The 16241-nt window shown below is 42.7% G+C and overlaps 1 protein-coding gene across 1 annotated transcript in view; it reads left to right on the top strand.

Annotated features, from left to right (window-relative positions):
- Nucleotides 1–2437: 2437 nt before the first annotated feature.
- LOC113131969 (rap1 GTPase-GDP dissociation stimulator 1-like) overlaps nt 2438–16241 on the top strand; it is a 32643-nt gene continuing 18839 nt past the window's right edge. The window contains exons 1-9 of the mRNA XM_026309753.1: nt 2438–2752; nt 2975–3059; nt 3497–3619; nt 6415–6537; nt 6610–6735; nt 6987–7115; nt 7408–7533; nt 7801–7944; nt 8188–8319. Of these exons, the coding sequence (XP_026165538.1) occupies nt 2438–2752; nt 2975–3059; nt 3497–3619; nt 6415–6537; nt 6610–6735; nt 6987–7115; nt 7408–7533; nt 7801–7944; nt 8188–8319 (1303 nt within the window). The remainder of the gene's footprint in view (nt 2753–2974; nt 3060–3496; nt 3620–6414; nt 6538–6609; nt 6736–6986; nt 7116–7407; nt 7534–7800; nt 7945–8187; nt 8320–16241) is intronic.

Raw genomic sequence — 16241 nt, 5'->3', positions numbered from 1 at the left:
GTCTAGTCGGGATGGGGTCTAAGAGACACGTTGATGATTTCGATGAAGCAACTACTGATGTAAATTCAGAGAGATCTATAGGAGAGAAGCAGTCTAAACATAACTGAGGTCCTACAGATGATTCAAGAGCTACTGTAGTAAAAGATTCATTTATTGCAGGTATAGGAAGCATCTGCTGAATATTATCTCTAATAGTTGTGATTTTATTTGTAAAGAAACTCATAAATTCATCACTGCTGAGAGCTAAGGGAACACTGGGCTCAACGGAGCTGTGACTTTTTGTCAGCCTGGCTACAGTGCTGAAAAGAAACCTGGGATTGTTCTTATTTTCCTCTATTAGTGATGAATAGTATGCAGTTCTGGCTTTACGGAGAGCTTTTTTATATGTTAGTAGACTGTTTTTCCAGGCTAGAAAAATTTCCTCTAAGTTTGTGGAACGCCACTTCCTTTCCAGCCTTCGTGATGCCTGCTTTAAGGTACGAACATGTAAATTATACCATGGGGCTAGTCTTCTCTGAATCACTAACTTCTTTTTCAGAGGGGCTACAGAATCAAGCGTTTCACGCAGTGAGGTTACAGCGCTGTCAACAACATGATCAATTTGGTAGGGAGTAGGATTAAGGCAGCTGCCCTCCACTATGTTTATACTTGGCATAGATGCAAATAAAGATGGAATCATTTTCTTAAATTTATTAACAGCGTTGTCGGATAAACATCTGCTGTAGTGGAATTTTCTTCCAGACGCTGCATGATCCATCATTTTAAATTCGAAAGTTATTAAAGAATGATCTGACAAAACAGGATTTGGGGGAAAAATTATTAGATGTTCAATTTCGATGCCATAGGTCAGAACAAGATCAAGGTTGTGATTAAAACAGTGGGTGGGTTTATTAACGTTTTGAATGAAACCAATTGAATCAAATATAGAATTAAATGCAATGCTGAGGCTGTTATTTTCAACATCTACATGAATGTTAAAATCTCCCACTATAATGACTTTATCTGATCTAAGCACTAAATCAGACAGGAAGTCAGGGAATTCAGTTAAAAACTCTGAGTAAGGAACAGGTGGACGGTACAAAATGACAAGTAGAACTGGTTTTTGTGTTTTCCAGTTTGTATGTGAGAGACTAAGAGTGAGGCTCTCAAATGAGTTATAACTGTTCTGAGGATGAAAGTTTAATAATAAGTTTGACTGGAAGATTGCAGCTACTCCTCCACCTCGACCTGTGCTTCGAGGAACATGATAATTTTTATGACTGAGGGGGGTTGATTCATTCAGACTGACATATTCATCCTGCTGTAACCAGGTTTCAGTAAGATAAAGTAGGTCAATTTGGTGATCAGTTATCAAATCATTTACTAACAGAGATTTAGAAGAAAGGGACCTAATATTTAATAATCCACATTTGACAGTTCTGTTTTTCTGTTCAATAAGAGGAGTGGTCTTAATTTTTATTAAGTTTTTATGAATAACTCCTCTTCTGTTAACTTCTGATTTGTTTGATTTATATGTTCGAGGGGCAGACACAGTCTCTATGTGGTTTGAAGGGGGCGGCGGCTCTAAGGAAACTGCAGAGAAGTCTGTCTCCATTTCTTTCCATTGTAGTATATCTTTTGTTGCAAAATAAAATTTAATGTTCTGTAATTGTCAGAGGTGGGAAGCAATGAAGTACAAATACTTCGTTACTGTACTTAAGTAGACTTTTCAGGTATCTGTACTTTACTTGAGTATTTATTTTTCTGATAACTTTTTACTTTTACTCCCTATATTTAAACACAAATATCTGTACTATCTACCTCTTACATTATCAAAACAGGCTCGTTACTTTTCAACCTCCGCAGATGACGACACAACGTAATAGACGTAACTAACTAGAGAAGGAAATCGAGTGTACAGGTTATGATAGAGAGAATACTTGCAGTGTGACATGGAGGAAGAAAGGGATCCAGGGAGTCCAACGACGATGCAGCAGATTCAGAAAACCAAGACATTCCCCATCCATGGCCGTATTTAAAAGAACTGTTAGATGTTGTCGGCTCCAAGAATGATTCATGGTGAATGCGTTGTTTTGTCCCCTGTTCCAGGGCATCGGCGGATCAGCCGAGCCACTGGGACGAAGTACTGAGTTCAGCCCGGCTGAACCACCGGTACAAAGCTCGGGACGGGGAGTTGCGGTGGTGTTAGCCAGCTGGGCTGAACCACCAGGATGAAGCTCTGGTCCGGGCCGAACCACTGGGGCAAAGCTCCGATCCAGGAGTCAAGAAAGGGGCCTTAGTGGGGACGTCATCATTGGCACACCGAGGTTCTGGTAACATGGAGGCGGTGAAGTTGACTGGCCCAGTTGACCCACCTTGACATGGCTCAGGGTCTGGAGGTGCAGTGGTGTCGGCTGGCCCAGCAGGCCCACCAGGATGAAGCTCCGGTCTGGGAGTCATGTCAGCGTCTGTCTCCCTGGACCTACGCTTGCCTGAGGGGATGTCCGCCAGAACGGCCCCGGATCTATGCCTGGGGATCTATGGATCTAAGCCTGTCCAAGGCGCTGTCCTCCCAACGGCCTTGGACTTACGCCTGCCTGAGAGGCTGTCCCCCCGAGCGGCCCTGGACTTGGTCTCGATCATGCCAGAGGGATGGCTCATTTTAGCTAAAGGGGTATCTTTGAGGGAGACCCCCTGGACCCCAGTTCCCTCCCACCCACCCTTGACTCTGTGTTGGGACCTTTGGGGCCATCTGGGAGCTGGCCCTGGGGAGGTGGGGGGGGGGGGGGGTACTGTTATGGTATGAGATTTCTGTTACCTGTTGGACTTGGTGGTGTTTTAGTTTCCTGTGTCAGGCATATGTGGTATAGGGAGCTTTTTTTCTCGTTAGCTCATAGTTTTCACCTGTGTCTAATTAATCTTTGGTTTAAGTCTATATATACCTCTCCACGTCTTTTGTTCTTTCTCGGAGCATTAACGTTTGTTTATGTTTAAGGAGGATCGAAGTTTGTCTAATCCTTACGTCGAGTGGCGGAGTATGTTTAACCTTGATGCCGAGTGGCAGAGTTTGGTGGATCCAGGTGAAATTAAGACTTTGTGTGTCCAGTGGTTGGGTCCTGCACCTCTCCTTCAGCACCATCACACCACACATCATGACATTTCTGAGATACTAAATTTTGCGTTTTCATTAGCTGTAAGTTAGCATCACCAAAATTAAAAGAAATAAAGACTTGAAATATCAGTCTGTGTGTAATGAATCTATATAATATGAGTTTAACTTTTTGAATTGAAATACTGAAATCAATCAACTTTTTAATGATATTCTGATTTATTGAGATGCACCTGTATTGTAGATACGCTGTTTATTGTTCCACATATGCATCCCACTAATGTGCTCTTTTTGGTATGGGTGAGTTAATTTGATTTGTTTAGTTCTTATGTACTATAGGTTTCTTAAGATGGAATAAAAAAGCTTTCAAAGCAGGCATACTGTTAACTTGTTGTTTCATGGTGGCAGTTTGTGTTTGTGTTGCAGACTCTGTGATTGAGGCACTAAAGGCTATCAGTGTGAGTACAGAACTGACTGAGGAGGAGCTCAAGCCTCATTTGGACACACTACTAGCTGCTCTGCTGGAAAAGAGTAAGTTATGTCTCATCTGTCTGTGATTTACAGGCTTCATTTCAAACATAGTAGGACTGTTACATTGAACATCAGGGCTCCTAGTAAAAAATAATAAGTGTAGGTGAATAAATGTGAGATTACTATCCCAAACCTAAAAGTCAGTCACTGACACATGCCTAGATTGCCCTGTTGCTTCTCATTAATAGCACATTTTCCTAGATAGAATATATGGTCTGACAGTACACTAGGAGTGATCAAAATGAGAAGACATGGCACTATCCTGATTTTTTTTCTCACATGTTTTTACCTTGTACAGCAACAACCTCATAGGTCTGACCTCTTTAGAATGACATTTTAAAGACCTAATATGTTAAGTTTGTGGAGATTCTCAGTTGTCCAGGTGAAGTTATCTAGAGGTTGAGTCATGGTAACTGGACTTCTAGTTTTTAGGTCGAAACATTTCACCACTCATTACTCATCATATGCTGCATACATTAAAGGACCTAAGCTTCCTCAGGAATTAGAGTCTACTCATGCCCTTTTTGTATAGGGCAGCTGTGGCTCAGGAAGTAGAGCAGGTTGTGCATGAACCAGAGGGTTGGTGGTTTGATCCTTGGTCCACAGGCCAAAGTGTCCTTGGGCAAGACACTGAACCCCAAGTTGCAAGGCTGTTCCACCGGTGTGTGAGCAAGAAAGTGTAAACACACAAATAGTGTGAAAGCGCTTTGAGTACACTTGAGTGTAGAAAAGCACTATTCAAGTCTAAGATGATTTACCATTTACACAGCATCACAGTTGTCCTTCCAGTTCAGCCTACTGTTCAAGTGAACCCCCAGGTATTTGTAGTGGTCCACAACTTCCACTTCCTGGCCCTGGATGATGATGGGCTCCACTGCTGTCCTGTTCCTCTTGAAGTCCACCACCAGCTTCTTGGTCTTGTCCACATTAAGGAGCAGGTGATTGGCCTAGGACCACTCCACAAAGTCTCAGATCAGTGTTCTGTACTCCACCTCCTGTCTATCCCTGATACACCCAACCACCACAGAGTTATCAGAGAACTTCTGTAGGTCGCAGGACCCAGAGCTGTATTGGAGACAGGACAGTCCCTGTGGTGCCCCCACATTACTGATCACAGTATCAGACAGTGAGTCCCCCAGCTGCACAAGCTGGGGCTTGTCAGACAAGTAATCAGTAGGAGACAGTGGAGCAGCTGACACTCATCCTGAGCAGCTTCTCACTCATCAGGATCTAATGGTGGACTCATGTGACACCTCAGATTCACCAAGGGTTTGTCCTTCCTGGAAGACATTTGATGTGTTCCTAATTTCCTGGGAATATATGAAAGGGCAGCCTGGTAGCTTAAAGACAGGTTATGTCTGAGCCTTCCACCCCTGTTAAGGGAGGGTTTTTCCACTTGAACATATATAGCTTCTCTGACTCCTCTCTCAAACCACCTATCTTCTCTGTCCAAAATATGTACATCACTGTCTTCAAAAGAGTGTCCTGTTTCCTTTAAATGGAGGTGCACAGCTGACTGTTGTCCTAAGGAGTTGCTCCACCTGTGCTGGGCCATCCTCCTGTTAAGTGGTTGTTTGGATTCTGATACCCACTTAGGGTAGCCACAGGTTTTGAGGGCTGTCTTTAGATGTGTGTCCTCCTTTCTCTTGGCCTCCATAGAGGTAGGGATGTTGTTTGCTCTGTGGCATAAAGTTCTGATGACTCCTAGTTTATGTTGCAGTGTGTGATGGGAGTCAAATCGCAGGTATTGGTCTGTGTGTGGGTTTCCTGTAGACTTCTATCACTAGGTTACCATCAGACCTGATGATGAGCTCACAGTCCAAAAAGGCTAGCCTGTTCTCTTTAGCATCCTCTCTGGTGAATTTGATGTTTGTGTCTACTGCATTCATATGATCTGAGAAGGCTTGAACTTCCTGGGCCATTATTTTCACCCAGATGTCATCCACATATCTGAACCAATGGGTCAATTCCTGTGAAGGAGCTGAGAGCTTTCTTTTCCAAAGGTAGAGAGGGTGCTGTCTTCTTTTAGTCATCGCCTAACAGATGTTAAAGCATTGGTGGTGGGGATACTGGTGAAGAGGGACGTAACATTAAATGATACCATTGTTTAATCTATATCCAGTTTTAGATGTCTGACTCTGGAGGCAAATTTCTCTGAATTCCGAATGTGGTGGTCTGTGTGACCTACCAATGGAGCAAAGATGGTGGCAAGGTGTTTGGCAATGTTATATGTCACTGAAAACCAACTCATGAGTGTGCGTCTACCGGCTCTCACCTGATTTACACAACTCACCTAATGAGCCCATGGGACTAAGGGTGGAGTGAAACCAACCTGAAGGATAAACTGAAGATTCCATACCAGCTTTCTCTTAGACTGATGAAGCTACTCAGATGAGTGGTGAAACGTTTCGACCTAAAAACTAGATGTCCAGTTTCCATGACTCAGATAACATGTAAAGTTGCTATTACATCTATATAGCAAGATGACTGTCCCTACATTAGCCTTGATTTTGTGTGCAGTTGAATATTAAGAGTAAAGGTGGCACAATCAGTCTGTTAGATTGATATTGGTAGGGTGTAAATGACAATCTGAAAACATCCATAACTGCACTTTTTCAAATGCAACTGGTTGGAGGCATCACAGCTTGAGTCAAAATCCTTTATACTTGAAGTCACATCAAGGTTTTACCTTGTGAGCTATAATGACAATCCTACATATACATTTCTCCTTTAGGCTGTTGTTGGGTATCCAGACACTGATTTTATTCTAAAGAATTGGATTTGTGTGTCCATAGAGAAAGATGCTGCTGTTGAGATTGCCAGAAGTGGGATCCTACCCACACTGGCTCAGGCCTTACAAAGTAAAAGCAGCCTGAGCTGCCAGGTGGCTCTGGTGGTGGCAGAGATGGCCCGTGAAGGTAGTATACTGCTACAGTTGTTATGGGGGGGGGGTGTCAATAGGTTAAATCTTATATTTGTGTATGTTTTAGCTGCAGTCAGGGATCCGTGCATTGAAGCAGGCCTAGTGAAGGTGCTGCTTCCCCATCTGAACAGCAATAGCCAGGAGATGCTGCTGAACACTGGCAGGGCCATTGGACGCATTTGCTTTGACAACTGTGAGTTGGTGTGTTAGTGTACTGATGAGGATGACACTTTGATAGTGACAGGAAGTTGGTCTACAGCTTTAAATAGTGAAATGGTAATGCTCAAATGTAACACTGTTTATTACTACATTTGATTTGAAATTTCTTCAATTATCCTTTCTACATCAGTTAACAGTAATAATCAGAATTAATCAGTGAAGCCATGAAATGAAGCAATGATATTTTTGATCACTTCCACTTGCTCTCTCTAACCTCCCAACCAGCATACCAGCAGGACCAGTTAGTCCAGAGTGGCGTAATCCCCAGACTGCTGACCATAATGAGGGAGTATCCAGAGAATGACCCCCTGGTTAATGTGTGCTTGCTGGCCCTTTGTAACCTGGCTGACATGGGTATTTATTTAGTAATTGTACTAATTACAGTAATTTATTTTACCTCTGAGTTCAGATATGAATCACATAGTACAAGGGTAGCTACAGGGTCTTTGTTTGGATAAAACAAAATTGCTTATCTCAAATGAAATGAGGCCAGCACTATTGTAATATGTTATGTGTAAGTATTTGGAGCCTTATCAAGAAGAAAGTAGGTAATTCACCATTTTTAAAAAGCTGTTGTGTTAAATTAGTGTTAGATGTCACTGGTACCTCTGACACTATTTATAGTTATAGGCCCCTATGTTTGTAGACTCAGCAAGGGAATCTCTGGCAGAGTTGGATGTGGCAGATGTACTGAAGTTTCAGTTGAAACGGGCACCTGATGCTGAACGTCGACATGTCATCCTGGAAATACTGGGCTCACTGGGTGAGAGTGGTAAGACACGTTGGCTGTTCCAGGAAGGAGGTCATAAAGAGAAAATGTAATGTTAAATCTTTGGTTTCACCAAGCATGACTTGTTTCATCTTAGATCAGATTTTAAATCTCTCAAGGCAGGATTTATGAAGGAGATAAAGTAGTGATTTTCACTGGTGGTTTTATCAAGGTAGCTGTCCCTTTCTCTGGGGTCCTTAGGTCATTGTTGTTCATTTTAGAAATGAGCAAGCCTGATGGATGTAAATCTTTTTTGTGGTGTATCACCAGATACACTGAAGCTGCAGTTTGCAGAGTCAGGTGTACCGGAGGGTCTGTCAGAGATGATTCGGGGTCTCCAGGGTGGTGCTGACCCCCATGACCTCTGCAGCATCAAGATCGCCTCCAATCTTATAGTGTCCCTACTTTTAGGAGGTGAGTGATTCAGCTGCAACCTTGTGGAACATCTCTGAAACTGTGTGTTTCACATTGTAGGTATTAATTTCCATTGTGCTTTTATTTACATCTTTCTGTCTGCTTTGTTTACCTTTATAACACACAGCAAATCAACATTAGAATTTATTATTACACCGGGATAGTAATTTCAGAGTTGTTTATTGGAAGAAATAACATGCTGTTTTTGTATTTATAGTGTTCTTCATTGTGTGTGTGTGTCAGATGAGTCTATGCAGAAGTGTTTTGGTGAAGGATCAGGTCTGGTGTATCAAGATGTTCTGTCCTGGCTGCAGAGTTCCAACACCCAGCTGCAGCTATCTGGTGCTCTGGCCATCGCCAACTTTGCTAGGAATGGTGAGATACTGGATATTTGAACATGCATCCTGAAAACAGTGACAAATACAAATTCACATATTCATTACATCACATGTAATATACAGTGGGTACGGAAAGTATTCAGACCCCTTTAAATTTTTCACTCTTTGTGTCATTGCAGCCATTTGCCAAAATCAAAAAAGTTCATTTTATTTCTCATTAATGTACACTCAGCACCCCATCTTGACAGAAAAAAACAGAAATGTAGAAATTTTTGCAAATTTTTTCAAAAAGAAAAACTGAAATATCACATGGTCATAAGTATTCAGACCCTTTGCAGTGACACTCATATTTAACTCACATGCTGTCCATTTCTTCTGATCCTCCTTGAGATGGTTCTACTCCTTCATTGGAGTCCAGCTGTGTTTAATTTAACTGATTGGACTTGATTAGGAAAGGCACACACCTGTCTATATAAGACCTTACAGCTCACAGTGCATGTCAGAGCAAATGAGAATCATGAGGTCGAAGGAACTGCCCAAGGAGCTCAGAGACAGAATTGTGGCAAGGCACAGATCTGGCCAAGGTTACAAAAGAATTTCTGCAGCACTCAAGGTTCCTAAGAGCACAGTGGCCTCCATAATCCTCAAATGGAAAAAGTTTGGGACGACCAGAACTCTTCCTAGACCTGGCCGTCCAGCCAAACTGAGCAATCGTGGGAGAAGAGCCTTGGTGAGAGAGGTAAAGAAGAACCCAAAGATCACTGTGGCTGAGCTCCAGAGATGCAGTAGGGAGATGGGAGAAAGTTCCACGAAGTCAACTATCACTGCAGCCCTCCACCAGTCGGGGCTTTATGGCAGAGTGGGCCGACGGAGACCTCTCCTCAGTGCAAGACACATGAAAGCCTGCATAGAGTTTGCCAAAAAACACATGAAGGACTCCCAGATTATGAGAAATAAGATTCTCTAGTCTGATGAGACCAAGATTGAACTTTTTGGCGTTAATTCTAAGCGGTATGTGTGGAGAAAACCAGGCACTGCTCATCACCTGCCCAATACAATCCCTACAGTGAAACATGGTGGTGGGAGCATCATGTTGTGGGGGTGTTTTTTAGCTGCAGGGACAGGACGACTGGTTGCAATTGAAGGAAAGATGAATGTGGCCAAGTACAGAGATATCCTGGAAGAAAACCTCTTCCAGAGTGCACAGGACCTCAGACTGGGCCGAAGGTTCACCTTTCAACAGGACAATGACCCTAAGCACACAGCTAAAATAACAAAGGAGTGGCTTCGGAACAACTCTGTGACCGTTCTTGACTGGCCCAGCCAGAGCCCTGACCTAAACCCAATTGAGCATCTCTGGAGAGACCTGAAAATGGCTGTCCACCAACGTTCACCATCCAACCTGACAGAACTGGAGAGGATCTGCAAGGAAGAATGGCAGAGGATCCCCAAATCCAGGTGTGAAAAACTTGTTGCATCATTCCCAAGAAGACTCATGGCTGTACTAGCTCAAAAGGGTGCTTCTACTCAATACTGAGCACAGGGTCTGAATACTTATGACCATATGATATTTCAGTTTTTCTTTTTTAATAAATTTGCAAAAATTTCTACATTTCAGTTTTTTTCTGTCAAGATGGGGTGCTGAGTGTACATTAATGAGAAATAAAATGAACTTTTTTGATTTTGGCAAATGGCTGCAATGACACAAAGAGTGAAAAATTTAAAGGGGTCTGAATACTTTCCGTACCCACTGTAGTGTACAGTATATACAGTAGCAAGAGAAAGTATGTGAACCCTTTGGACTTAACTGGTTTCTGCATCAACGTGCCATTAAATATGACCAGATCTTCATCTAAGTCACAACAATAAACAATGTGCTTAGGCTGATAACACACAGACACAATTCTAATTTTTCATGTCTTTATTGAACACACCCACTTAACATTCACAGTGCTAAAGAGAAAAGTCACTGTCCTTGGAGTTAATACTGCAGTTGCTCAAATCTCCTTTGGCAGCAGTGACTTAAAGGATGTCTGCTGTGAGCAGCTCTCTGGAGGCCATTCCACAGCATCTCTATGGGGTTAAGGTCTGGGCTCTGAGTGGTCCACTCCAAACGGCACATTTTCTTTGTAAGCCATTCTGTGGTGGATTTACTCAGATGTTTAGGATCACTGTGCAGCTGCATCACCCAACTTCTAGTAAGCTTCAGCTGGCGGACAGCCACCCTGACATTATCCTGTAGGACATAGGTCACTAACAGGCGGACCCAGAAGCCGCCCATACGGACCCGGACCTAAAGCCCAAACAGAAGATTGTGATTTAAAACCTAACGCTTCTATTTCCACCGGCGCAGCTTTTTTAGACTTTACGATAGTGGAAACGCACAGACATGCGAGTTGAGCCATCCCACGTGATACCACTCAGCCAATCAAGTCTGTGCATCCCAGGCGGTAAACATTACGACTCTACAGTGTAAACAGCGCTAGAGGCAAGTTACACATGAAAAGACAGTACAAAGAAAAAGAAAGAGAGTGATACATGTAGAAAACAAAGGGTGAGAAACTGTCGAGTGAGACGGAGAAAGAGAGAGAACATAGTTAATGAGAGAACATTATACATATCTACAGCCATACATATATGTTCAGTTGTATGTTACATGACAATAAATATTGTCAGAAAGTTTTTGAATTGTACTGAATTCATTTGATTTGACAGTCAGGTATTGATTACATGCAGATGTTGATAAAACTACTAGGCTACTTAAATACATATCACACTAACTAGTTAGACATTATGATCTTCTGGACCTTTGCTTCAAGAAATTTTCTCTAACTGGACCTCTTTAAATTTTAGTTGAATACCCCTGCTGTAGGACATTCTGGTAAACTTGGGAATTCATTTTCCCCGTCAATGATGGCAAATGGTCCTGGGGCTGCTTCATGATGCTCCCTCCACCATACTTCACCATTACGATGATGTTTTGATGTTTTGGTGTCTTTTGTTTCATCAGTCCACAAAACATTTTCCGAGTAGTGTTGCAGATTGGCCAAGGTGTTTTGGCAAACGTCTGGCACACAGCAATGTTTTTTTTTTTGGAGAGCATCAGTTTCCTGTCAGTTTTCCTGTCATGGACATCCTGCCTGTCCAGACCTATGTATGATAAACTCATGAACAGAGATGTTGAACTGGCAGTTCCAGTGATGCCTTTAAGCCTTTAGCTGTGGGTTCTGCTTTATGTTATTGAAGATTCTGCTTTGTGCCTTGGAGGTCATCTTCTAGGAAGAGTAGCCACAGCACTAAACTGTGCACTAAAAGTTTGTCTAAATGTCGACTGATGGATGCCTTAGTATCCCTTCCCAGCCTTATGCAAATCAACTACTCCTGATTGTATATCTTCAGAGATCTCCTTTTTGTGAGGCATAGTTCACATCAGCAGATGCTTCTTATGAAGAGCAAACTTAAAATGTCTGAGTGTCTTTTATTATTCAAAGCTCTAAACCACAGCTCCAGACAGTCTTCAATAACAGGACTCCAAGTGACCAAACTACTGACTCCACTTAGCTTTCTTTGACGTAATTAGTCTATTGGTTCACTTACTTTTTCCACTAGCACTATGAATCATAGGTCAGTTTCTTAAAGACAAAGAATTGTATCTGTGTGTTATCAGCCTAATCACACTGTGTCTATTGTGTCAGATCACATTTCATGGCAAATTAATCCATAAAACCAGTTCAAGAGGTTCACATACCTTTTCTTGCCATTGTATACAAAAAGAAAACAAAAGAAAATACTTAGAGATCATGTGCAAGGAGCGGAGATGAGCTGAGCTGATCTGAGCTGAGCTGAGGTCATTGCATGTTGGAAAGTCCTCACGCAGTTTAAGCCTATACTAGAGACTGGATTAATTGGAGGATTTTTATGGAGATATTGGGACATCCTGATAGTAATGAGTTATAGTAATCTAGCCTTGAAGTAACAGCATGGACTAGTTTTTCTGCATCATTTTGAGACAGGATGTTCCTAATTATGTGTGAATTAAAGAACATGTCATGGTCAAAAATAATTCCAAGGTTTTCACAGTAGTGTCCTTTAGACATGCATGAAGTCTAACTGGTTTGTGTCATCAGGTTTCATAGATAGGTACAGCTACATACCGATCCAGATACAGTGTCATCTGCATAACACTGGTAATTAATGTAGTACTTCCCATTAGCATTGCCTAAGGGAAACTTGTATAAGGTGAAGAGAATCGGTCCTAGGACAGAACCTTGTGGAACAAGGAACACTAACTTTTGTGTATGTCGAAAGTTCATTAACATGAATAAATTTTGAATCTGAAGATTTAAAGGAGCCCTATTATGCAAAATTGACTTTTTGGCCATTTTGGTACCTTTATATGACTTCCTGGTGGATGTAGACACAGGTAGAGGTGTGTCCCCTCCTTTTTTTTCCCTTTTTCCTGTTTAGTGAAAAGCAGTTGCGAAACAGTAGATTTTACACTTTTGTCTCTCATATACATATACAAGAGAACCGTTTACATAGTCCCTCCTCTGACTCTGCCCAAACACTGCCCACAAAAAACTTTGCCAAAACTCAGTTGTCTGCCATTTTTATGCACTGGCTTCAGCACTGAGAGGATAAACACAGCACAGAAGCTATTTTTGTTTTCCTAATATCATTGGTGTGTTGAAATTAGACACGTTAGTTGCAGAGTTAGCACTAATGCTGCCCAGCCAATGTATATTGTCTACTCATACTCATTTTCCGCTAAAACAGGATAGGTTTGTTGTTTGCTTTAAAGGATAATTGAAAGTATTAGCTATATTTTGTTGGTGAAAAATGAAAAATGTTTGTTGGTTTGCTTAAATCACTCATGCTACATTACTACATGCAATACTACATACAATGCAGAGTAAAAAGGCCTAAGTTTGTGATTTGGGTATCAGAGGGTTGTGTTTTTCGGTGTGACTAGTGTGGGAGGCTGCAAAGCTTTTTGCTTCGAAATGTTTTTTCTGGCCACACACCAATTGCTCAACGACAGGATTTGTGTTCTTTTTCCGGTGAGGGGGGATTTTGGTGAGGCCATAGAGCAGCCTCAAGGACATTCTGGCAAACCATCTACCAACTCAGGAGCAGTAATCAGTGCGTTACTCACACTGTATATAGTGCGCTGCTGACCTCAACTGAAGATATATTGGGGAGGTGGAAGGAATACTAATAGGCAGAGATGGCAGTCTTGAGGGGGGAGTTCGCTACTGTTGTTGAAGTCAGTTAAACAGCTGCAAAGTCTCAAGGTGGCAGGGGCGGAGTTCCTCAAGGCTGCGGATGATGTGGGGCTGTCATGGCTGACATGCCTCTGCAATATCACTTGGTTAGGGACAGTACCTGTGGAGTGGTAAACCAGGGTGGTGATCCCGCTTTTTAAGAACGGGGATCAGAGGGTGTACTCCAACTACAGGGGAATCACACTCATCAGCCTGCCTGGGAAAGTCTACGCCTACTGGAGAGGAGAATTCCACCCATAGCAGAACCTTGGATTCAGGACGAACAGTGTAGTTTTTTTTACTGGTTGTGGAACACTGGACCAGCTCTATACCCTCACCAGGGTCCTCAAGGAGTCATGGGAATTTGCCCAATCAGTCCACAGATGCTTTGTGGACTTGGAGATGGCATTTAATCATGTCCCTTCAGGACTCCTGTGGAGGGTGCTCTGGGCGTATGGGGTCCTTAGCCCACCACAGCAGGCTGTCCTGTCCCTGTGCAACTGGAATGAGAGTCTGGTTTGCATTGCTGCTGTTAAGTCAGACTATTTTCCAGTGCGTGTTCAACTCTGCCAGGGCTACCCATTGTCACTGATTCTGTTTATTATTTTTATGGGGATCCAGTATGGTGGGCAAAGGATCCCATCTCTGCTCTTTGCAGATGATGTGGTTTTGTTGGCTTCATTCAGCCAAAACCCCAGTGTGCACTGGACCAGTTTGCAGCTGAGTGTGAAGCAGCTGGGATGAGAATCAGCACCTCCAAATCCCTTCCAGGTCAGGGGAGAGCTTCTGCATCAAGTGGAAGAGTTTAAGTATCTTGGGATCTGTTTCACATGTGAGAGAAGGAAGGAGCATGAGATCGATAGATAGATTGGCATGGCATCTGCACTTATGCAGTCGATGTACTGGTCCATTGAGGTGAAGAGGGGAGATGAGCCGTAAGGCAAAGCTCTTGATTTACTGGTCGACCTATCTTTTATACTTTTGTGTGGAATTGTTTAGCCATTGGCTGCAATTGCAAAAAATACATTTCACTGTACATTGTACTATGTATAAATGTGCATGTGACAAATAAAGCTTATCTTACGTTCCAGTCTCTGTAATAAGCAGTGACTATAGAAGCGGTGGACATAGCAATCCCGCTTCTGGGTTTGAAGCCATAAAGGGAGTAGCTGCTGGCTCCAACAAGCTCTGGCTCCCATTGACTTTGATTCAAAAATCGGTGCCAATTACTAAGTCACTATTGTGGCCACAGTAATCATAGTGACTTTCGCGTCTTTGTTTTAATATGGTCTTAATATCCCTAATTTTCTTATACTGATATTTGCTCCATAACAGAAGATATTGTTGTGTTTTGTAGTAAAAAGGAATTTTAACAGGGCCCAAGGTTGCAGACAATATAAAAAGACTTTATTGATGGGCGCGAAACATAAAGCTACCTAGCAACTAACAGGCGAGACAGGAACATCCATCCCTCCATCCATTATCTATACCCGCTTAACCAGGGTCACGGGGATCTGCAGGGGCCTATCCCAGCTCTCTTTGCAGGAAGGCAGGGGTTCACCCTGGACAGTCCATTGCAGGGCCACATATAGACACACAGAGACAAACAACCACTCACACTCACTCCTATGGGCAATTGAGAGTCACCAATCAACCTAACATGCATGTTTTTGGACTGTGTGAGGAAACCGGAGTACTCGGACTAAATCCACGCAAGCACAGGGGAAACATAAAAACTCCAAACAGAAAAGTCGGGTTGCGAACCCAGGATCAGACAGGAACATGGAAACCAAAATAAAAGTCCACCAAAGGAAGTCAAAATTACCAGGCCATAACAATAACTGCCCAATTAAGTGCCTCCTTTAATCCATGTCACCTCGTTCCACTCCTACATGGGGATGATTGACAGGTTTGATTGAGAAGGTTGTTTTACCCTTACACAAATCGTAGACACCAGCCATTTTATGCGTAGAACTACACATAGAGACAAACAACCTCACACTCACTCCTATGGGCAATTTAGAGTCACCAATCAACCTGACATACATGTTTTCGGACTGTTGGGGGAAACCAGAGTACCCGGTGTAAACCCACGCAAGCATGGGGAGAACATGCAAACTCCACATAGTAAGGTCCCTGACAGGTTGCGAACCCAGGCCCTTCTTGCTGTGAGGCAACAGTGCTAACCACTGTGCTGCCCCGGCGAAATTCATAACTGCTGGAAATGGTGTCTGAATTGGCTTCATTCTCGCAGTGCATAACGCTAAGGGTGGCATCACACTGTATAGGTCCACACCCAATACACTGTCAATTGTAATAAGATTCTGTGGTCAATGCATCAGTAAGGTCTAGAAGGACAAGTACAGAAATTCTTGAAAATCAATTTTCTCAGACTTCTTTCTGGGCCTCTTCCTCCGGGTACAGTTAGGTGAGCGCCACTGGTAGGCCGGGATTGACGCCAGGTGAAGAGGAAGGCTTGATGTTTCATCCTTAAAATTATGGTTTAGCAGCAACCCTTGTGATGTTCTTATATCAAGAAGTGCGTGAGAATCATATACTAGCAATCGAGAAATGTCTTGGCATAGAATACAAAACAATGCCACAGCTAACGTTAATCTCAGTAGAGCTGACAGACGACTGCCGACATACACTGGTCAAAGAAAACGACTATTCAATTTCAATGTCATGTGTCTGA

Source organism: Mastacembelus armatus, chromosome 15, assembly GCF_900324485.2.
Source record: "Mastacembelus armatus chromosome 15, fMasArm1.2, whole genome shotgun sequence".
Taxonomy (NCBI): Eukaryota; Metazoa; Chordata; class Actinopteri; order Synbranchiformes; family Mastacembelidae; genus Mastacembelus; species Mastacembelus armatus.
This window is presented reverse-complemented; position numbering and strand designations above follow the sequence as displayed.